Source organism: Lonchura striata, chromosome 10 (genome assembly GCF_050655825.1).
Source record: "Lonchura striata isolate lonStrDom1 chromosome 10, ASM5065582v1, whole genome shotgun sequence".
NCBI lineage: Eukaryota > Metazoa > Chordata > Aves > Passeriformes > Estrildidae > Lonchura > Lonchura striata.
Window position 1 is genome coordinate 4,775,526 of NC_140712.1, and position 23,386 is coordinate 4,798,911.

At 40.9% G+C, this 23,386-nt stretch overlaps 1 protein-coding gene across 1 annotated transcript; it reads left to right on the forward strand.

The window, feature by feature from the left end:
- Positions 1-23,370, forward strand: IREB2 (iron responsive element binding protein 2). The gene is made up of 22 exons (XM_021546785.3): positions 1-91; positions 690-779; positions 3,733-3,898; positions 5,049-5,186; positions 7,196-7,417; positions 8,995-9,064; positions 10,080-10,263; positions 10,821-10,960; positions 11,336-11,507; positions 12,550-12,650; positions 13,087-13,203; positions 14,299-14,458; positions 15,290-15,425; positions 16,029-16,113; positions 16,723-16,879; positions 17,161-17,285; positions 17,576-17,680; positions 17,953-18,095; positions 18,536-18,683; positions 18,773-18,895; positions 19,412-19,597; positions 20,240-23,370. Exons 1-22 carry the CDS (start codon positions 73-75, stop codon positions 20,351-20,353), a joined length of 2,901 nt encoding a protein of 966 aa, XP_021402460.1. The 5' UTR covers positions 1-72; the 3' UTR covers positions 20,354-23,370.
- The last annotated feature ends 16 nt before the right edge of the window (positions 23,371-23,386 follow it).

The window sequence follows — 23,386 nt, forward strand, 5'->3', positions numbered from 1 at the left end:
GCAGTCTCGCGAGAGCTGCCGGCCCGCCGGCGCCCCCCGGCCCGCTCCCTCGCGCTGACATGGTCGCCGGCGATGGACCCTCCCAGAGCAGGTCGGTCACCGCGGGGACGGCCCACGCCCCCGCCCGCCGCGACACCGCGGCCCGGGACATCGCCTCGCCGCCGAACGGCGCCGTACCGGGCCACGGGAGTCCCTGCGGGGGACAGCGGGCCCGTCCCCGCCCCGCTGTCTGCTCTCTCCCGGGGGTTATTTACTCCGAGCACCTAATGGCTGCTACGAGCTTTATTTTCGTGTCTTGTTCCCTTGACGTTGGCTTGGCAGTCAATGCTTTGTGCTTCCTGCTGTATTAAAACCCGTGTCTCTTATCTGCGCTGGTGAGGTGTCTGATCCTGTGTGTAGATGGCAAACTGAGACAACAAAGGTCAGGTGTGTTCAGGCTGTGCTGGCGACCTGCACTGACCTGCATGTACCTACTATCAGTGCTGCTTTTAAAATTCACCTTAGTCACACATCTACCTCACGAGGTATCTCAATCCGTTTAGAAACCTTTCCGTGTTGCTTCTAATTACAGTCTAGAGAAACGTTATTTCTGGCAGAATGAGAAGTAAAATCTCTTTTTGTGAATCCTCAGTCAGCGCTGAAACCACCCGTTGTTTTGTGGCTGTAACTCTGGTTGTTTCGTCCCGCAGGAAGCCCTTACCAGCCCGCCATTGAAGCTTTGCAAAGCCACCCAGAGAAAAAGTTTTACAATGTGTCGAAGCTCGGAGGCGCCAAGTACGGTACGATGCTCTCCGGGGTAATCGGGGTGGTACCAGCCGCAAGCTGCACCGCTGGTGCCCTGCGGTGGCAGGAGATGCAGTCGGGAATTTCTAATGGGTGTGTTTGGAAGCTGATGATATCCCGATTTCTTAGTGTTTTAAGGAGTTTGCAGGGGTAATACTTGTAGATCTTATTTACTAAGGGAGAAAGTGCAGGTCTTTCTGCAGTTTTCAACAGTATTCCAAATCAGAAGAATTACTCACTTTGGAAAAAAAAAAATGAAGTGACAAAGAACTCTAATGCTTCCAAAATAAATGCAGCTTTTTCTGTAGTTCTGTATAGCTTCATGGTGTTCTAGTTTCTCCTCCCCAGCAGCCTCACATAGTGGGTGACTGCCAGAACATGGCTCCTGCTGCAGGGTGAGGTTTAGTGGTGCTCAGGCTGTTGCTTAATCTCAGCTTGTCATTAGTATGCAATGGCTGTCTGTGCCAGTGAGACCTTCATCGGGTCTCTGTGTCCAAGTGCTTTTCACAGTGTTGCACGTGTGGTGGGAGGGGAGTCCACACCGGGAGGGAGCTTTGCTCGGTGCCAGCTGGAACGGCTTTAGTCTTGCAGGTAATCAAAGCATGCTGGCATTATTCTCTCCCTTTGTCTTCATGTTAAACTGAACTACTTATATGGGCTACTTCGTAAAGGCACTTGGGCTATTTTTTTTTTCCAGTTTTGCAAGGTCTGAATCTTCTATATTCACAGAATTTGTGCTATGCTTCTTGAATTAAAAAAAAAATCATTGGATATTTCACTTTAAACCCATATTTGAACACAATTATTAATTCCATGTTGTTTAAAGAGAATGGGGGGGGTACAGCTGTGTGCTCTTGCAATTTTTCCCTGCTTGTAGTAAAAAAGTCAGTCTTTCAAATAAGCACACATGGAGGAAACAGTGCTTGGTCCAGGAAGAAGCAGTGCTGTGCTAGTAACAAAACCAGGCAGTTCTACAGCAGTTTTGTGGAAAGCCTCATGACAGGAGTGGAACTAAAACAATATACAACTTTCTGCTGCTTGCAGTAGCAATGGGTATTCCTGAACATACTGTCAGGAATCTAAACAGACTGTGCTAACAGGGTCCTTGTCTTCCAATAGAAACTTCTGTGCAGAAGCTGGAAGCCTCATGTTAGCTTCAAGATAGCAAAATACTAAATAACATCTAGACATGGGACAGCACTGGTAACAAATCGAGCATCTGGAATTGCTCACTGCATTTGTTGCTAGAACAGTTTGAGTTTTACCTGTCTGGCTGTAATTTGACATTAATTGCCGGTTTATATTAATCAGATTACTAATGTAAATGTTAATTGGTTTAGTTACCAGTTTTCTAGTGTTTTAAGACTTACGGAGAAAATGAGAAGAGCTCAAAAGGATTTAGGGCAGAGAGGACATGTGGAGATTTAGACCAGGCTCTTGCTGGGGCTGGAGCTCATGTGGGGAATCTTCCATGATTAAGCTGTGCCAGTCTGGGAGGACAGAGATTCCACTGCCTCCATGGTACTGTGCCTGTCCGTGCTGCTTTTCCCTCGTGCCCAGTGCCCGTGTCCCTTCCTGCGCTGCTGCGAAGTCCCGCCTCCCCCTGGCTGCGGGCCCGGGAGGCCCGGTCAGATCTGCCGTCCCCGGGGGCTCGCCAGCCAGCGCTGCCTGCAGCTCCTGTGTCCGGCAGTCCCGGCGCCTCCCAAGGGCCCTGTGCCGGGTGTCATCTCATGGCTGGAGCTGTCCTGTACCCTGGAAGCCCCAGACTGCTCTGTGTTGCACATAGGACCTGCTGGTGCAGTGCGATTTTTTAACCCACAAGAAAGCAAACAAGTTCTTCTCTGGGAATCTGGCTTTTAAATCAAGAGAGTGGTGGCATGAAGGTTCATGAGACCTTTTGGATGACACCTTTATACTCAAATTTAATCAAATCTTAAACTCAAAATAGCGACTTGTCTAATTAGACAATAGTGGATATTATCTCACAAAGACACAGTGAAAACAGAGTCAGCAAGTTCTATAGTAGTTTGTGAACAATCAATTAAATTAGGCTGAGACCACTAAATTTATTTTTTTTTTATTAAAGCCAGAACTTAATTATTTCTCATTCCTTCCCTAACTTTCCTTAGGATTTCTCACTGTTCTTACGAAGCTAACTGCCTGCTTGAATTATGCTGAAAATAGTGGGATTTGAGGGAAAAATGTCAATCAATCTTAATTTTTTTTCTTTAGTGGTTATTTTGTTTTGTTTGTAGTGAATAGTGACATTGGGGGTTTTTTTCTCTTCCCTCTTACTTAATTTTCATTTCCATTTCCCCTGTTTTTCTGTGAAGGAAACTGCTGCTTGTCTTTACCTTGATTCATATCAGTAGCAAACTAACTTAAACTGTATTTAATGAAATGTTCTTTATATTTTAGGGAGTGTGTTAATTTTAATAGAGGTGCATGGCAGAATAATTTCTGGTCTTTGTATCACTGTTTATTGAAAATAATATTCTGGCATTGCTTGCTTTGACTTGGTATCTTGTGTTACGGAATGGCAAAATTTGCAGTTAAAATGGTTTTCAGTATTCCAGTACTTGTTGCTTTCGTCCTGCTCTGATCAATAATCCCAGGTCCGTATTCCTTCCATCTCTCCCCTGCCAGCCTAGTATACCTTATGAACTATCACTGTCTGACAGTGTGCACAAGCCATTAGGATCTCCCATTAAAGTCCCATAGGATCATGCATCCACGTGTACCTTTTGCAACTTTGTTCCATGTTGTGTAGGGAAGATCAAACCCAAAGGCAACTGGAAAAGCAGGCTCCTGAAGCTCTCATCTATCCAAACCCTAGAAAAAAACCCTGCATTCCTCAGAAATATGAGATTGTAATTTTTTTGTAATTTTAAAAAACTGTGTAAGCTGCATGTGCTGCGCTCATGGGGTCTGTCCCTTGCCTCACCCCAGATACTCTGCCTTACTCCATACGAGTGTTGTTTGAGTCCAGTGTCCGTAATTGTGATGGCTTCTTAGTGAAAGAAACGGATGCTATGAACATCTTGGACTGGAAAATAAAACAGAACCATGTTGAAGTGCCCTTCTGTCCTGCCAGAGTTGTTCTTCAAGACTTCACGTAAGTGTGTGGGTGTGTGCAAAACCCCCAAAAGAACCTGTGCAAGCTCAGTGAATTTGTGTTGAATTCTTTGGTGTGAGAATAAATCACACTTCCCCTCTTGATACCCAGGTAGAAACCTGTGCCCTGCCTCTGCTGTGCAGTAGATTTCTCATGATTATTCCATATGGTGCAAGGGTAGGAGTTGTTTGTAGGGTACACTGGCTTTGAGGCAGGTTGGTGAGGCTGAAACTGCTGGCCTGCAAGGAGCACTTTACAGGATAAGAGCCAAAATACAAAGGGAAGTGGTGATGTTTTGGCTGTAGCCAGATGGTTGATAGTTCACACTGTCACTGAGAGTTCTTCCTTAAGATAATTGAAGATTAGATAGTGCTTATTCCACAATGAGTAATCTAGTTGAATCCATGCATAATATAGAAATACATATATATATGCATAACACATATATGTAAAAAGCAGCTTCTTAGGATGTTGAACTTTCTTAGTGATTTGACTATGGCATAGCTAAAAGGGCAGTCCTTCAGCAGTTTGCAAATATTCCATTTAAGCTATCTTGCTGACTATTTATGAAGAAGTGACATAATTTAAAAAAGTAATTATGCTGATAATAAAAATGAGGTAATATTTGCTTAGCAAGCAAAGTCAATAAGATTTATGTACTGCTGTGTTCTGTAAACATTGCCTCTGTCTGTTTTGTACAGCAATAACATATTGTGAAATGCTACAAGCTTCAGAAATAGCTGTTAGACAAATGATACATGCTGAGGTGTTAAATGTATAGCACGAGCTTTACTTGCATAGCAAGGTCCTGTTGTAAAGGTAAGGAGTATCTAACGATGCCTTCTGTACTGAAGTGCCATCACACTTGAGAAGCAAAGCAAGACACAAGAGAAGTGTGGTCATCTTTGAGATGGTCCCATGTTCTTGTTTGGTATGTTGCTTTCAGACACGCTGTTGCTCATTGAGAGGGTGTACCAACTCCAGTGACTTTAAAAATGGCTCAAGTCCTTTACAATTTAGAGAATAAGAGGTGTATTTTTTGAAATAGGATATAGCTGCTTCCAGACTTGAATAAAATGAAAAATGTTTATGCATTTCAGTGAGTTAATGTCTCATGATGTTTTACTGTTTTGTTTTTCTGTCTTGTCAGTGGAATTCCAGCAATGGTGGATTTTGCTGCCATGAGGGAAGCTGTGAGAAATGCTGGAGGAGATCCAGTGAAAGTCAATCCTGCCTGCCCAACTGATCTCACTGTTGACCATTCTCTGCAGATTGATTTCAGCAAATGGTAACGTAATTTTTTATAATTTTATTTTTACAAGCAGTACATTTTTGTGTGGCACTGAAGCGTGGGTTCATTTAGGTCTTGTTACTATCCCATCAAATCATTTGCCATATGTGGATCCTTAAAACAAGATGTGGTGGTATATAAAAAAGTGCTGGATAAAAATGGATAAGCACTCTTGAGGGAGAAAAAGAATGTTTGTGAGGCCTTACGGGTGAAGCTGACTGATAATCCAAATTCTGGACAAGATTTTGCTGAAATAACAGGATCTGGCATGGTTTCCAGAAAATAATGTGTATCAAGAGAATGATGCAAGGGGCGTTTGCTGTTTTGCTTTGCTCTGAATGTATTGTTCAAGTTAAACAGAACTTTGTTTCCAAACATGGCTGCCTTGTCACAGCTCCAGAGAAGGGGCCTGCAGTTCTGCTGGGCATTTTGAAAGACTGTCATTGCAGCCCATGGCTTGTGACTAGTCTGGGTTTTTATGGGCTTTGATTTAACACCACATAAATGAAGCTGTGGATATTTTCAGAGAGAGAAGTATACTTGGAGAAGTCTGGAAAAGTAAGGGAACTGGAGAGCTACCAGCATGGTTTTCTTTGTTTGACAGACAGTGATGTGATGAATACTGCCTGGGGCTGCCTTAGCTAGAAACATAAGTACTGCACAGGAGGAAAAACTTGGAGCTTTTGTTTAGTGTTTGCTGAAGTAAATACTGATATAATGCAGCTTCCCTTCACTTTCTCCCCTGCCTCTCGATTGTGGAGCCTTCCAAAACGCATGCAGAATTGCATAAACTGCTCAGGCTCTTTGGAAATGTTAAAAGTTCATGGGGAAAAAGCCTGTGGTCAAAGGATATATGGATGTGTGAGACATTTCTGTCAACCTTCCAAATACTCACAGGATTTCAGTTTGCTGAGTATCAGAAGAGCAAAAACTGCAGATGATCTGTTGTCCTGCATATGTGTTGTCAGTTCCGTGCTCTGTCCATGCCTGGGTCCAGAGGGACAGCTGATTCCTTTGCAATTAGGACAGCCTAAAATTATCAGGCAAGAGGCCTTCGCATGCTGCTTTGTAACGATAAATCCAGCCTCTGGAGCGTTCCTTTGGAAAGCTGTGGGGCTCAGCAGCTGCTGGTCTGTGATAAGAAACCCTTTGCTGCGGGGTGGTTTGTGCTGCTTTTATAGAGGGCTCCCATCTGTGGGTTACATCCTGGTGGGCTGTGGTGGGATTTAGACAAGGTATCTGCTGAGGCCAGGCAATGCCCTGCACTTGGCATAAGTAAGGATCTGTCTGTGTTACTGAGGCAGGAGAAAGCAGTGGCTTTAATTGCAGTTTTGTGATTTAATAATTATGGAGAGAGGTGAAAGTAATTAGTTTTTCACAATAAGCTTTCTTTGCTCTCCTGCAGAGACCGAATGTTGCACCAATAGAAGGTGGTTGCTATATGGACTTTATTTTTTTTAAAAATCCCGGGTTTTCTCTATTAGTTCTGACTGGCTTGAATAGTGTATACAATTTCTCTGTGCCTTCAAGAATTTGTATAAAAAAACCTAATTATGATCAGGTTATGTTTGTTTCCTTGAGAAAGCTTTGCTTGCAATCATTCCTCTGTGGTTTTAATAGAACATGTGCAGCACTAAGTTCAGTCTACCATTTGTATGAGACTCTACCCACATCTTCCAAGTTTAAAACTCTGATTTCAGCCTTTGCAATGTTGTTTAGAAAGATTTCTGGTCTGTTGTGAAGAAATGGAAGGAGTTGTTTGGTTTTAATCTTTCAGACAATCCAGTTCCATTCACTTCTTATCGCACGACATGACTTAACTAAGTTTATCCTGCGACAGTTTACTTTGCAACAGGATTGTAATAAAATAACTCTTTTTTCAGATACTATTTCATAAGCTGTTGAAGGGATTTCAGAAAATACAAACGGAGGTGGGAGGGTGCGTGGTGTGTGCGTGAAGAAGCATATTGCCAGTGCCTCAATGAATGCTGTGTTTGATGTTGCAGTGCAATCCAGAACGCTCCCAACCCTGGTGGGGGCGAGCAGAAGCCACTGGCCCGGCTGTCCCCGCTGAAGCCGCCGCTGCGGAAGCCGCCCCCATGCCGGGGCCACAGCAGCTGCCAGGGCTCGTGCAGTGCAGGCGAGGCCGGCCGCAGCTCGGGACCCTTCTCTGCGCAGATTGAGAACACCCCCATCCTCTGCCCCTTCCACCTGCAGCCTGTGCCTGAGTAAGAAAGCTCCTTTGCTAAATTGCCTTTTGCCTTTGTGTTGTGGAGCTGCCTGTGACAGCTCGGAGAAATCGGATTTTTTTTTTTTCTAAACATCCTTCTGTAGTTTACACCCATGCCACAGAAAAGTTGTTTCAGTATCTAGAAGTAGGTCGGATGTAACAGACAAGAATTAGTCTGCGAATTTTGCTTTTTACAAGAGGAGATTCACTGAACATTATGCAGATGGCCACCTATTGGCTCATGGGTGTGACTTTGAAATATTGCTACTGCTGTCATTTCTTTACAACAACTAAGCACAGGAGTAATTCGCAGTCTGTTACAAAGCAAGCCTGATTGAGAACTCAATGAAGCATTTATTTCTTTCTAAAAGTAACTCATAGATTTTTGTAATAACTCTTCAGAAGTCTCTTGCTCTTAAAGAGCTAAGAACTAGGTTATATATCATCCTCCAGCCTGTACAGGATCTCACAGTCGATCTATCACTGAATTGAAATTCAGTAAATATCCTGCCTGTGTAGTAGCCCAGAGGAGCCTCATGTCTGTGCCTCTCCCAGATTGCTGTGTCAGTAACAGGCCGTTGCACACTGTTCCACCCATGCCAATTATGCGTAATTGTCCTCCTTCAGCTGCTGCCTCTTTGTCTGATGGATTGTTGAGATCCCTATCTGCGTGCGCTGAACAGGTGTACAATTAAAGAGCTGATCAGATCCTGCAGTGATATTGTGTGGAATGCTGTGGTAGCATTATGGATGTGGAAATGTTCCTGCTCAGTGCAGGTGTAGGAATGCAGGAGTGACATTTTCAGCACCACGAGTGTTCTGACAACACACCAGCAGTGGTATTTATGAAGCTGCAGGGTGAACGCTTACTGTCCCTTGGGGCTTGGTGAATCAGGAGAGCTGCTGACCAGCTGCAGAAAAGAAAGGGAAGGGTCATGACTTCAAAATGAAATACATTTCTAAGAATTGAGGACTTCCTTCCTGGTATATAGCAAGTGTGTTCCCTTCCTTGTTCAGCTGCTCAAAGCAGAGGTTATTCCTTTTAAGTTACGGAGTACTCTGTTAGAACAACTATCAGTATCTTAATAAATAACACATACAAAGAAAAAATAGTTCATTTTAAGAGACTGTAGTGATGAGTACTTGTGAAGAAAAACTTGTGGCTTGGAGGGAAATATTAAAATGGAGGATAGCTACAATTGAACTAATGAACATCTTGGTTTAATGTATGGAGTTCTGAGATATGCAGGCCTGTGAGTTAACTGAGAGGGAACAAAAGCTTCTGTGTATTGTAGTACATGCTTGGAATAGATCTCTCAAAGTATTTTTGAGATCACACACTTTAGGCAAACCATACCTAGAATAAACAGGTTCTCAGACACAGCACATATGCAATCAGCTATTTCTCATTGTTTACAGAAAGCTTGCTGCAGGGAAGCAATTATCTTTGTTCTAATAAACCTCTTCAAAGACTCCTGCAGACTTAAATAAGTCTTTCATCAAACAAACTAAAAATTGTTTTTGTGTAATTTGAAATAAATTATGACAGTGCTTGTGAATTTGTTTTCTTCCGAGGCCTGAGACAGTATTGAAAAATCAAGAGATGGAATTTGGCAGAAATAGAGAGAGGCTTCAATTTTTTAAGGTATGTCTGTGTACCTGCAGCCTTTGTGGTTTGGGGTTTTTTAAGAGTCATTTGTCCACCAGTATTCAGGTTTAGATGATAAATTAAATGAATCATTTGGAACTGTCAAGTTTTCAAATCTGAATTTAAACAAGAGAAGAAAATTTACTTTCTAACTTGAAAAAGTTTACTCTGATTTGGTTCTTGTAGTGGGGATTTATGAAGCACTGGTGTTTTTAATGCCTTTCATGAGCTCAGTGCCTTAGGTCACAGTGAGTTTCTGGCTGAAAGGGTCATTTATCCACAACTGTGTTAACAAAAGTTCATGAAGTTGGAAGTGTTGAGTGGAGACCAGTGTTCAGATATGGCTGCTCTTAAACAGAGCAGTGGAAGTCCTGTGGTGAACATCAGCTTCTCTGCTGCCGGGCAGGGCTCTGCAACATTCCTATTTGATCCTTATCCTCTGTTTTGATGTGGTTTAGGAATTCACTGCAATAATCCTTTCATGGATGTAGACTAGAGGTTTCTTTCTGAAAGTTGCAAATTAGATTTACATTACTAAGGAAGGAAATGGCTAAGCTGAATCTTGTTACAAGTATCCGTGTCCAGTCTATTTAATGTACAATCCTGAGCTTGCAAGTGGTTTCACCCCGGTGTGTCAAACCTAAATTCTGTTATGCTATAAATATAAATTCTGCTATAGATACAAGTGCTTGCTTAGGTTTGGTTGTCTGATTACCAGTCTTAGGCAGGCTTGTAATCAGTTATGTGAACTGGAAGGTAAGAGATTTCTGCAGCCCTGCTTTTGAAAGGGACATGAATGACTGATTCAGCCTTCAGAGGAATTCAGTGAAAGGTTTTGTTGATGATTAAGAATGTGTTTAAGGGCTCTGTTTGACAAAGGGACAAAAGCCACTTGGATAAATAGCAAGGACTCCTCTTTTTGTGTGTTTATTTGTCCTTTTAGTTATGTTCTGAGAATTGAATGTAGCTTTGAAAAAAATGCAACTCTTTTATTCTTTTGGAAAAATTACAGTGGAGTTCAAAAGTTTTTGAGAATATTTCCATAATTCCACCTGAGATTGGAATGGCGCATCAAGTGAATTTGGAATATTTGTCCCGCGTGGTTTTTGACGTGAAAGATTTCCTGCATCCCGATAGTGTGGTTGGCACAGACTCGCACACAACCATGGTAAATGGCTTGGGTATCTTGGGCTGGGGTAAGTATGCTCAGAACTTCATTGTTCTTGGAAAGGCAACCAAAGCTTCACTAAAAAATATTTCTTCCCACTGGTTGGTTGTATCTCAAGCATAACAGACTGTCTTGAATGATTGTTCTGAATCTTTTATGTCTACAAGTAATCTTGAATAACATTTCTTTCCATTGAGAAATGTAATTAATCCCTTGTAATTTAAAGAGAAAACAACCAAAAACTAGCTGATACTCAAATAGGTGCTGTTTGTACAGCAGAAATTTGTGTGGAAGATTAGTTTTAGATATAAAATATTTTCTAGTTGACTGTGATGTCTAACTTGAGCAATAGTCTTGCTTGATTTTATTTTTGATGTGCAAATATTTAATGGAACTTCTAAATTTCTTGCTGTGTCCTTGTTGGAAATGGAGCGATGCCCTTCATTTGTGGGAGAAAAGCAGCAATATGTTTATTGTCATGAGTCTTCAGGCTTAATATAAAGGGGTGTATTATTTTTTCGGAGCTGAACACACAGAGTATAGGTTGGTGAAGGAGTGACAAGCCATGTCCTACTCTTCCTGCAGGTGTTGGGGGCATTGAGACAGAAGCGGTGATGCTGGGAATGCCGCTCACTCTCACCCTGCCTGAAGTGGTGGGCTGTGAGCTGACAGGCACAGTCAGCCCCTTTGCCACATCCATAGACATTGTTCTCAGCGTTACAAAGGTACAAGTTCAATGCCTTTTCAAACAGAGAGATTAATGCAAGTACTTCTAGTGTTGCTTGAGAAATTAATTATATGAGGGGAGTGTTTTTAGTATGCCTTTAATCGTGGCAGTGTAGAAAGGTACAAATATTCTCTAACCATTTTTATTTGCTAGTCCTTTGAAGTAGTGGGTTTTTTTCTTTCCCTTCTATAGTGGTTTGCTTACAGACCCTCTTTAACTAAAAATAATTCATTATAATTTTATTTTTTTTTTCCAAACATTGGCTTTAGGGTTTCAACTTTTTGTTTTAAATGCTCATGACTTGTGAATTGTAACAAACACAGCTCGCACTGTACCTCTTTGTATACCAGGTATTGTGTGTTCTTTCCAACAGCATCTTAGACAAGCTGATGTCGCTGGAAAATTTGTTGAGTTTTTTGGGAGTGGTGTTTCCCAGCTGTCCGTAGCAGACCGAACCACAATAGCAAATATGTGTCCTGAATATGGTGCTATTCTGAGTTTTTTCCCTGTTGATAATGTGACATTGAAGCACTTAAAGCATGCAGGTAAATATTAAACTAAAGCAAGGATTCATTGTCATTGTGCTTTTCAGTTGTGGTAATATATGTTTTTTGCTCTGCAGAAAAACCCAGTATAAGAACTATAGAGTTTTTGCTTAAAACTCCTTAATTGTTATGTGGTGCTTTTCTGCAGAATTCTGATGTGGATTTAACATGTAATTAGACTTGTGCTTGAGGTTTGTACCCAGTCTGGTCCATTTGTCTAATGCCTGATTTACCAACATGGTACTGCTTTTCACATCCAGAGTCCTAGTTTTTGGAAGCATATATAAGCCTATAAAAATATCAAGGAAGTTTTCACTTATTTTGAAATACGTATGGAATGTAATTCTTCTTGATTTGAAATTAATCCAATAACCACCTGCAAAATCAAAATTTAAAATTATTATTATTAGTAAGTGAAACTGCAGAACAAATCTGAACATGTCTCTGATTTTTCCCAGTGGTTTATGTTTCCCTTTGAAGTGCATGATTTTACTGGCATCTCAAGCTAAGCAAGGAGGATGTCAGCTCCTTATCAAGTTACTGCAAACAGAAAACCACAGAGTGACAGATGCCAAAAAAAGCTCATTCATGAGTGAGACTGAGACCTGTCACTTTTAAATAAGAGTTAAATGCTTTCAATAGCAAACATTTTTGTCTGATCAGTGCAAGGCAAATAAATGGGTTTGGAAGAGTAGCCAGCTATACTGCCTATTGTCAGCTAAGCACAGGGTCTGTATTAGACAAGGAAGCCCTAACACAGAAAAGCCTTATGGACTTCAGGGACACAACTGTCAATTTAGTAAGACTTATACTAGAGCTGGAATAGCTTATTTTGTTCCTTGACATAAGAAGAAAAGTTAAAAACTGTCATAATTTATAAATGTTTTGTGTGTCATTCCTGGATAGAAGTTGGGATATGGAAGTGGTGAAAAAAAGTACTTTCAATATTACACTTAAAACAATCTGAGTGTCTGTAAGTTGTGTGATTTATTTTATTTATGTCTTTAATGTGGCTTTCTCATGTTTGACATGACTTCCTTAGGTTTTGATAAGGCCAAGCTTGAAGTCACAGAAGCATATCTTAAAGCTGTGAAGTTATTTCGAAATGATGAGGGTTCTTCCAGAGAGCCTCAGTATTCCCAGGTATGCTTGAAAGTAGTTGTTTATTTGGTTCCCATAAATAATTACAGATGATTTCACAGTCTTGTCTCATACTGTAACTTTCATTGCTTTCAGCAAAGTTGTTTTTATTAACTTGGAGTTTTGAGAAAGCAGAGTTTGTAAAATGTAGAGGGGGTGGGGATAAGAAGGGAAGCATGGTAACATGTCAATACAGATACCGAATTCCAGTCATCCCAAGGACTGTGAATGGTCGAAAAGTTACAGATAATGTTAAAACATTTGGAATAAGAGGAATAGCCTCTCGAGTGAGAGGTGTTGAAAATGGAATCCCAGAGTTCTAAACATCTGAGAACACTTACATTTGGAACAAGAGTTCCTAGGTGTCTCGGGAATATATTCCATACACTGCTGGGCTGGGGTTGGTAATGCTTGCACTTTCTGTTTCTTGGTTTCTTAGGTAGTGCAAGTTAGTCTCAGTTCTATAATTCCATATGTCAGTGGCCCCAAGAGATCCCAAGACAGAGTGGCTGTTAATAACATGAAAAGTGACTTCCAAGCCTGCTTAAATGAAAAGGTTTGTATTATGATGCTTCAAAAGGTATTTCCTATCATTCACATGAATAAATGTGTTAACTATTCCTTGCATACCTACTGAGCCCTCCTTATTGCTACACAACTGCTTGTTCAGGGTGTTCTGTTCTTGCTTGACGGGCATCCCAAGAGTAAATCATAGGTGTGTTTAACAGGAACATGAGTTTCCCAAAGTCCTTAACTTCACAGTTTAGATTGCCTGGGAGAAGGAACTTTAGGTAGTCCATAGTGTGAGCTTAGCAAACATTTTCACATTTTCATCCTTTTTTAATCACTTTTATACTACTTAATTTCTGTAATAGAATTTACCCTAAATTCTCATCACACCTTAAAGAAGATGCAGAAAGACAGCCAAGATTTGTAGCTGAATGTTCAGAGTTCTTGCATTAGCAAATTATTTTTCTTTACAGTTTAATTTGTCTTCACAGAGTGAAGTTTTTACTATGAAGGTACTGGTTTTGGTTAGGGGTATCCATGGGAATCTGAAGAGTGCAACTAATATAGGAATGTACTTTCATTTTCATTTCATTTATCATTAATACTCAAGACTTACAGCAGTATTAGAAACAGCTTATAATGAGGCCTGTGGTACTGTGGTTCAGTTGTGCTGGAGATCATAGCTGATGGTGGAAAACAAAGGGCGAGGTTGAAAGAGACCTCTGGAGGATGTTTGAGTGCTGAAGAGCACTCAAGTGAGTGTGGAAAATGCTAATGGACCTACTCTGGTTTAGTTACCACCCTCTTGCAATTAAAATCGTGGACATGCTTCTAATTCAGGAACGTGTATCATGTAGATTAGACAGGTATTCTTGAGGGGATGTTCTTCCATGTATACAAGGAAGTGAGTTGTGGAACAGCCACACAAAGACTGGCATTTGTTCACAACTGTTGCAAAGCTAAAACTTGTGAAGGAAGAAGGCTGAGACCTGTGTACAGACAGAGGGCTGCTTTTAAAATTATGTAAGGGTTCCCAGTGGCACAGCTGAGTTTTATTTCAAAACCAGTGTTCACTTGGTCTTGCTGTATTGTCATCCTTTCGGTACTGTAACAATTGCTAACATGTATTTTTGTCACTCAGTCTGGTGTTAAAGGGTTTCAGATTGCAGCTGAGAAGCAGAATGACATTGTGCCTGTTCAGTATGAAGGAAATGAATACAAGCTGTCCCACGGCTGCGTTGTCATTGCTGCAGTCATCAGCTGTACAAACAATTGCAATCCATCTGTCATGCTTGCTGCAGGTATGTTGGGACCAGATAGCTCAGCATTTTAATGGTGCTTCCATGCTTCACAGCCCTCACCTTCACTTTTGTAGGTTCTCTTTACAGGTTTGAAACGGCAGACTTGTAGCCTTAGCTTGTAGGTTCTGGCTGGGATATATAGGGAGAGTTGCTTTTCCATAATACAATCTAAGTTTGTCCTATAAAGCAGTATTAAGGAGAGCAATTATAAAATCTATACACTTGGTAGTATAACAGCAAGTAAGCAGTTCTAGGGCTCCTAGGGCTCCTGTCAGTGCACAGTGGCATAGCTGATGCAGGAGGTGGGCTTTAGCTTCCAGCTTGTCCTCATCCTTCATGAGCTGTCATGTCACAGCCAGCACAGAAACTCTGTATTGCTGAGCAGTTGTTCTGTTATTGCTTCAGGGGTATCTGCCACACCTTCGCAAGCTGCAGATGATTTTGCTGGAACAGCTCATCTGTCAGACCTTGCTCTCCTCTTTTTAAGATCCTCTGTGGCCAAGGTGAGCTTCCCCTTAGAGCTGTTTGGCCTGTCTCTGGAGGCTGAATGGATTGGCACTATGAGCTAGAACATGGTAAAGAAATTTGTCTTAAGACAAAGTAAAATGGGTGTCTACCTACCAGGAATGGGAATAAAATTCTGCATGGTATTGTTATGCATTAAGAAACTTCCTACAGGCCTGTGATTTCTTGAATAGTTTAATAAACTGAAAGTTGTCTAATCCTCTGAGGGTATTTATGCTTGATTTAACTAAGGTAGAAGCATACAGATGTCCTATGAAGGGATATACAAATCAAAATCTGTGTCCTTTTTTCCTTTTTGTTTGGTAGGACTGCTGGCCAAAAAAGCTGTTGAGGCTGGCCTCGTGGTGAAGCCCTACATCAGAACAAGTTTATCACCTGGCAGTGGCATGGTTACACATTACCTCAGTTCCAGTGGAGTATTGCCATACCTCAGCAAGCTTGGGTAAGGCCTGGCTCGGGGTGAGTCTGGGCAAGTGATGCATGCGGAGGTTGTACAGGCTGATAAATAGGATTACTGTTCATTTGGGGTTGGCTAATTCCTAACTTAATAGATTGTTGTTTCACTTATTTGCTGACTTAAAATTATTCTGCTTCATTGTATTTCCACTTCAAAATTTCTGATATGTAGTTCTAATACATCAGAGCTGGTTTTCCAGTCACAAATTACTTCATTTTAGGTGACTTGCAGGACAGGATGTATTGATGATGTGTTCCTAAAGTGGAAGCTGGATGCAAATTTGTCAGGACAAGTCTGTATTTGTCTTATCATTGCTGCTGTCAAGGGTTGTTTAGTTTCATTGCTCTGTAGCAGTAACAGAACATGTTCAATATTCTATAACAGTGCCCAGCTGTTTACATCTGGGCACTGTTACAGAATATTGAACCAGTGTGGTTTACATAAGTGGCATGTAGTGTCTGTTCTTCATTTTCTAAAAAGTCTTAACTATCAAGAGACAAAAAAAAATCGTAGGGATTGTTAATAACATAAAAAGCAGTTAATGTTAATAAATGACCATGTGTGACTTGATTGGTGTTTCCCATTCAGGTTTGAGGTTGTTGGTTATGGGTGTTCCACCTGTGTTGGAAACATGGCCCCTTTGCCAGAAGCCATCAGGAATGCAATAAAACAGGTAAAGTTCTGGCTGGCTTGTTGAACACAGAAATGTATTTCTCACTCAGTTAACTAATTCAGAAATACAGTCATCCATGCAAAATACACTTCATTTTTGGTTTGGATTTAACATGATATTTTTGGCTATTTGCTTGTTGGAGGGAGACCATGCCAATTGATTGCTGTGTAAAATAAATGTAATAAGTGGTATTTGTAGAACACAGTTATAAATTACAAGATAAATTCATATAATCTAATCTTGCAGAGGATGCAATGTGTAGATTTTGTATCATAAGTGAAGAGGAGGGTTTTGAAGAGCTATGTGCTTGAATAATTTTAACCAGCACTGTCTAAACAGCTACAGCTTTTTTCTCTTCTAAAGCAGAAGAAAAATAAATGGCAGGAGAGGAGTTGAATGAAGTAAGATGAGAGCACATCAGAGGGTCAAAAAAAAAAGTGAGAAGTGTAGCGAGAGGGAGCAAAATGCCTTTTTTTGTGCCTGTTGTTGTGTTAGAATAAATATTTGACGTGCAATGCTAAAAGGACATCAGACTTAGTCAATAGAAATAGCATAAGCTGTTGAAGTACTCCAAACTGCTGGACCAGTATGTCTGGGTCTACCTTTCAGGGTGATATCATTGCCTGTGGGGTATTGTCTGGCACGAAGAACTTTGAGGGCCGCCTGTGTGACTGTGTTCGTGCCAACTACCTGGCGTCCCCTCCGCTGGTCGTGGCCTACGCCATCGCGGGCACCGTGCAGATAGACTTTGACACGGAGCCCTTGGGTGAGTGTTTTCCTACAGCTTCTGTTTCCACAGCTGGTGCACATGGGCACAGATTGCTGCACGTGGTTTCAGCACCCAGAGTCAATACATTTGGAGAGAAAACACAGCCATATTTGGTTTGCTCATGGCTAAAGCAAAGCTTTCACTTAACTGATCAAATTCTTTGTCTTTCTGGTACCATCTCTGCAGGCCTGAAAATATACATGTCTGTATTCTAATACAAATCTCAAGTCTAATAGTTTATTCTTCCAAACTACTGTTGTGTTTAAAATCTTACTCAGGCACTGGCTTTAATGGCAAAAGTATTTACTTACGAGATATTTGGCCCACCCGACAAGAACTTCACACAGTGGAGGAGGAGCGTGTGATATCATCCATGTTTAAGGAGTTGAAAGAAAAGATGGAGGTAAGAGTGGTCTGTTCTACATAATTTAAAGGTTGCATTTCATTGTAGCTTTGTGGTATCTTGCAGTTGAATGTGATTGGTTTGCCATTTATTTGTTATAGTAATGGAGGGCATAACTGAGATGGGTACTCATATTCCTAAGTAATACCCAGTGATGTAATTTGTAATATGTGTAATAGAAAATTATTTACTAAATAATAGTAATTAATAAAATCACCAGTATGTCATTTGTTTTTGAGTGTAAAAATAAAACAAACTAACTTCTATTTGATAAATTTTCTTTCTTCTAGAAAGGAAACAAACGATGGAATTTACTGGAAGCACCAGAATCAACTTTATTTCCCTGGGATTTAAAATCTACTTATATTAGATGTCCTTCTTTTTTTGATAAACTTGTAAGTAGAGTGGATCTACTCACCAGATTATATGCATTGCATTTAAGTAAAGGATTAGCTATTACAGCAAAGCTTCAATGTTGAACTAAAAAAATTTAATTATCACTCATATTTCTCAGTCTTTTAAATATTTGTGTCTCTGGAATGAGTGGGGTCTGTCCGTCTAGAGGCCTTCCTATACTGCAGATATGTTTTATGTCTCTAGTTCCTGGAAGAAAATGTTTACTGTTCCTTTTGTTCCCTTCTGTTGTTGTTTCCCCCCGCCCTGTCAGGCCAAAGAAGCAGTTCCACCACAGGCAGTTGAGAACGCCCACGTGTTGCTGTTCCTGGGGGACTCTGTCACCACGGATCACATTTCCCCTGCCGGGAGCATTGCAAGGAGCAGTGCTGCTGCCAAGTACCTGACCAGCAAAGGGTGAGCACTGCTGAATAATGGATCAGCATTGCCACCTTCTCTAGAAATGTCTGTCTGCAGAAAGGGGAGACTACATTTGGAAAAGCAAAATACTTAATCAGTGTTAATAAATATGCTGGTAATGGTAAGAGGATTAGTAAGGTAGGTTGTTTCCTACAACAGTCTCCCCATAATGCTTCTGTAAGTACCACACTGCTTGCAGCACTTAATAAAAAAGTTGTAAAAAATTAGTTTAAAATTGTGGCTTTCCTCATGAATAACCTAGCAGTGATTTGCACATTGTTCATGATTTATGATAATTACATTTGTTGGAGGTCCAGTTCTTTACATCTTCCACTGAAGGCGTAGATATGCTGCAATAATTATAAGAAAAAAATCATAATAGTCTTTTAAATCAGATAATCTTTAACCAATTTCTTTCAATTTACTTTTTATTTCAGACTCACACCTCGTGAATTCAACTCTTACGGGGCTCGAAGAGGTAATGATGCTGTGATGACAAGAGGTACCTTTGCAAATATCAAGCTTCTGAATAAGTTCATAGGAAAACCAGCTCCTAAAACAATTCACTTCCCATCTGGACAAACGGTAGGAATATATTTGTTTGCACAGCTACTCTGGAATGGGGAGTGCAGGTTTAGAACTCACTCAAAGTGTGTCATTTTGTCATTCCACAGCTAGATGTGTTTGAAGCAGCAGAGCTGTACCAGAAGGAAGGCATTCCTGTAATTATTCTAGCAGGAAAGAAGTATGGACTGGGTAGCTCAAGAGACTGGGCTGCAAAAGGGCCTTTTTTACTGGTACTGCTGGTTTGTTTGGGTTTAGGGGTGGTTTTGTTTTTTCTGGAAATACCTAAAAATGCATTGTGTAATTTCTTTGTTAAGAATCTTCATGGGAGAGAACCACTAGTCAGGATAGATCTGAATTTCCTCATTATGTAATTTACTGTCTTGGATGCCAGACTTTGAGACAAATCAGGCATTTGTCTATGGTAACCTCTGTTTGGCCTCCATGAGGTGTTCAGAATCTTTGTTGGAGGCTAGTTTCTACTGATATTGAGAATATATTCTGAGTCAGACTTTGATTCATGTCCTGTTAACCCCAGCATGTTCACTGTCTTTAACAAACTCCATTTTACACTGCATGGACCTGCTCTGACTTCTTGGCCTCCATCTAGCTGGGACTGAATGATGTTACCAGGGTACTTAAAGGACTCTGTGCAAAGCACTCTCTCAGTTGAGTTTGAATTGCAAGATGTTGGACATAATCTGTGTTTGAAGGTTACACAGTGTTTCACTCTGCTTGTATTTTTCCAGGGTGTTAAAGCTGTCCTAGCTGAGAGCTATGAGAAGGTTCATAGGAGTCAGCTGATTGGAATTGGCATCGCTCCACTTCAGTTTTGTCCTGGGGAAAATCCAAGTACTTTGGGACTCACTGGCAAAGAGCAATTTTCTATATTGTTCCCTCCAGACTTGTCGCCCAGAATGACATTGGATATTAAGGTATCTTTGTAATATTTTTAATTTCTCTGTTGAATATTCTGATGCAGAGGAAAAAATCCTTAATTCTGATGGTAGGAAGCAAAGCAAGAAAAGATAGAACTTCAGTCTCTTGGAAGATAAGCTTATAGTCGTGACTGAAGTTTGTCATGGCTGTTGGAGTTTCCCAAAGTACATATACACATGTTCTTTGTACATAACTTTGTGTGCAGCCTGATATTCTTGATCATTCTGAGTGGTATTTTGCCCCTCATGGGCTTGGTCTTAAGGTGGGATTGAGTTTGTCTCTCATAAGTGTGATGATTTGAGAGAGGCTTTAGCTCTCCATGCTCTGTAAACAAGCCCAAAACACAATTGGTGCCATCTTAGGGACCTGGTGTTCTTTGGTTACCAACAGGCCCCTGGCATGCTCCCAGCTGCATCCAAATTGCACCACAGCAAGCTTTCCTTCCGTCTGGCACCAGCAGGCTTGGGGCTGTACAGGCACATGAGAGGGCTGGATTTGCTTGTGTTCAACAAAACTTGGGGTTAGAATGTTGACTGAGAAATAAGCAAGGGGAAGTGAAAGCAAAGAAGCAAAGCTTAATTGGTTTCTTTCTTTTTGCCTTTTTTTTTTTTTTTTTTTTTTCCCCTTTTCTTTTGAAGACAAGCACTGGAAAAGTATTCAGCGTGGTTGCCTTGTTTGAAAACAATGTGGAGATAACTTTATACAAGAATGGTGGAAGTCTAAACTTTGTGGCTCGAAGATTCTTATTATAGTAGCTACTGACTCTCTGGGTACCCTGCATAACTGGTAACTCAAAAAATGCCTTGTGTGTACCCAGGAATCTGTACTGTGGAACTGCAAACAGTCCTAGTGTGCTCAAAGTTACTTCGTCCATGGATGTAAAGATTGTGAATCATTGTAACTGCAACAAGATCCTTTCTGATTTTAAATAATATTCTAATGGTGCTATTAAACATTGCTAAAATCAACATGTGTATTGTGACAAGACAGCTGTAAGTATGGAGGGGATGTTTTATGAGACCATTTTGTAAATAAACTATGCGAAATCAAAACTGATTGTGCTGAAGATTATTATGTAAGAAGATTTTCTGCAGTTGTTTCCACTCATTTTTTGCACCTGTAAGTCTGTATACTGCTGTTTGTTGGTTTAAGAGTGGCAGATGGCATGGAATCTTAAAGGCCAAACAGATTTTTTTTCCTCAACCAGAGCTTAAAAAAGGTATGGAGTTTTCCATTTCTTTAGGTTATGGGCTGAACAAAACACAGTCCACATGAGGCCCATGGTATCTTGCATCACAGATGTTGACTTCCTCACCTTTATGGGATTATATTTCCTCTGGATCCAGATTTAAACTGCTCAAGCTATGAAATATGTGAAATTCTGGGTGCTTAGAAATATGGGAAATATTTCTGCATTTAAAAACAAGTCTCCCAGTTGTTTCATTCATGCAGGTTAAGCCATGTTTCTTCTTCCCCTTTCATTAAAGTTTGTCACATCTGCTTCGAGGGATGCACTTTGTCATTTGTGATGTCTGTTTTTATTGTGCTCTCTGCAGTATCATCAATGTACGCCTTTTAAAACGTTTGCTAGGGCTGTTTGAATTCCTCTGCTTTAAATACAACCTATCTAATACATTACACGTGTCAGATGTTCAAGAGCTAGGTGGCCACACTGCCTTTGAGTGCTTTCTTACATGCTGGCAGCTCCCGGCTCTTACAGAGCATCCCCTTCTGAGGAGGATCCTGGAGCTGGCTGGAATTGTCAGCACACTGAGGGTAAAGCCCCTGTTCCATAGCTCATATTGGCAGGAGATGCAGAGTTGCTGCAGCATGGCTTGTGTTCCCACTTCACAGAGCTTAGGTGGTGTCTGAGCTGTGCAAGTGAGTCTGCAGCTCCAGCAGGCTCTTCCTGTGCTCCTGTCTTGAAAAGCTTCATAACTCAATTTACAGTTTGTGTAGAATTTAATTTCTTCTGGAGAACAAAACTGCAATATTTGCCTATAAATTGTCAAGATTTTGCTTTAAGGATTTTTGTTGTTGATAAATGTTGTCTTAAATATCAAAACATTCAAGAGGACTATATTAGCTTTATTTACATGTACTTTTATAACCAGACACTGAAATAGTTGACTTGTGAACTAACAGATGAACTATTCAAATCTTTAAATAGTATGTTTGACATTCCTTTAAAAAAAGCCCTGAACCCAAAATACCCCAAACCTCTTGCATAATTATATCAATACAGTGTGTTAATTTTTTGACAGTTCAAAAGCCAAGCTAATTTGATTGACATAAATTTGATACTTATTTTTCTGTTTTGGTAGACAAAGTTCACTGAAGTTTGAAGTTCTGTATAATCTGTTTTTATATTTCTCTAGTTTGATGCGATTTTCTTTTAGGTGAGATGAAAACCATTGCGGTGACTCCTGCCATTTCTAAGGGGGTAAATCAATGTGGTTTTGAATATTATATTGTATTGAATGCTGAACGGGTTCCTGTTCTGTGGTACACTTCCATTCATTCTATCCAGAGTGACTGGGCAGATCCTACTTCTTGTACAACTGTGTGTAATACTATTTTGTCCCGGCTCAAATGTATATTCTTGATTTAGTTCAAGGAAATGCTACTGGGGAGCAAATGGGAATTTAGTGCTGGTACATAATGGTGCCTCATGCAGATGGTGCAACTGCAACTCCATGCCTATATACAACTCCATGCCTATTACTAATGCTTGAAGGAAACACAGCCCCCTGCCCTTTCTCCATGCTTCAGGAGACAGGGATCCAGGCCATGTCAAGGCAGGCTGATGAGGTGAAGTGCAATTTCAAGGCATGTGACTTACCTGTAAGTTGTCAGAGTAAAGCAAGTCAGTTCTTTTTAGACACAGGGGGCTTCATGACCTTAGCAGCTGCTTTAATTCTGCTACACTGATGTGTCTTGTAGTCCATGAGAGAGAAGTTCTGAGCTATGCTTGGGCATAGGGGCTGCTCAGCTGGAGGCTCCTATTGTTGCTGCAGCAGGTTGAGCTCTCAGCAAGCTCAAGTCTGGCATTTCTGAGGTGTGCAGGCTGACTCCTACCCTTGAACCTGTACCCTGTGGGGTGGGGGTGTCCATGTACCATCGGCTCAGTGCAGGGGAACACCTGGCTCATGACCCATGAGAACAGCCCTGTTCCCTCTCCCCTGTGCAGGGTGCAGCTCGGGAGCCCAGCAGTCAATGAAGGCATTTAACTGGGCACACTGCTGGGACCCTGAGAGCCATAGGTGGGCAGGAGTGGCAGGAGCCCTCTGGCAGCAGCAGGGCATGGGACAGTCAGGATTGCTGTGCTCACACACCAAACATTCAGTTAGAGCTCTCTTTGGTATACTAAAGCATAGGAGGACATGTACCTGTTTGAGAAGTGACTCTGTGTTAGATGTATTTAACCTAGACCTCTCTCCATTTGGATTTGTGGGGAGAATCTTGTTAAAATTTTTGTAAATGTTTTCTCTTCTTGCTTCCCTCTTCCTCCCCATCCCAAACTACAAAGTTTTGGGATAGTGTTGATGTTTATACATTTTACACCTAAGTATAAGGACAAGAAGCTATGTATATTAATCCTAATTTAAGCAAATGCAAATTATTGTCTGCTGTTCAAAGCCAACAGAACAGTCTAAGTTTTAAGTTCAGTAAGTATTGCATAGATATATCTTAAGTTCAATTGATGAAAATTGTGCATACAATGTTACCAATGTTGTAAATTATTTTTAATAAAGAAAATTGTATCACAGTTCTTGTATGTTACT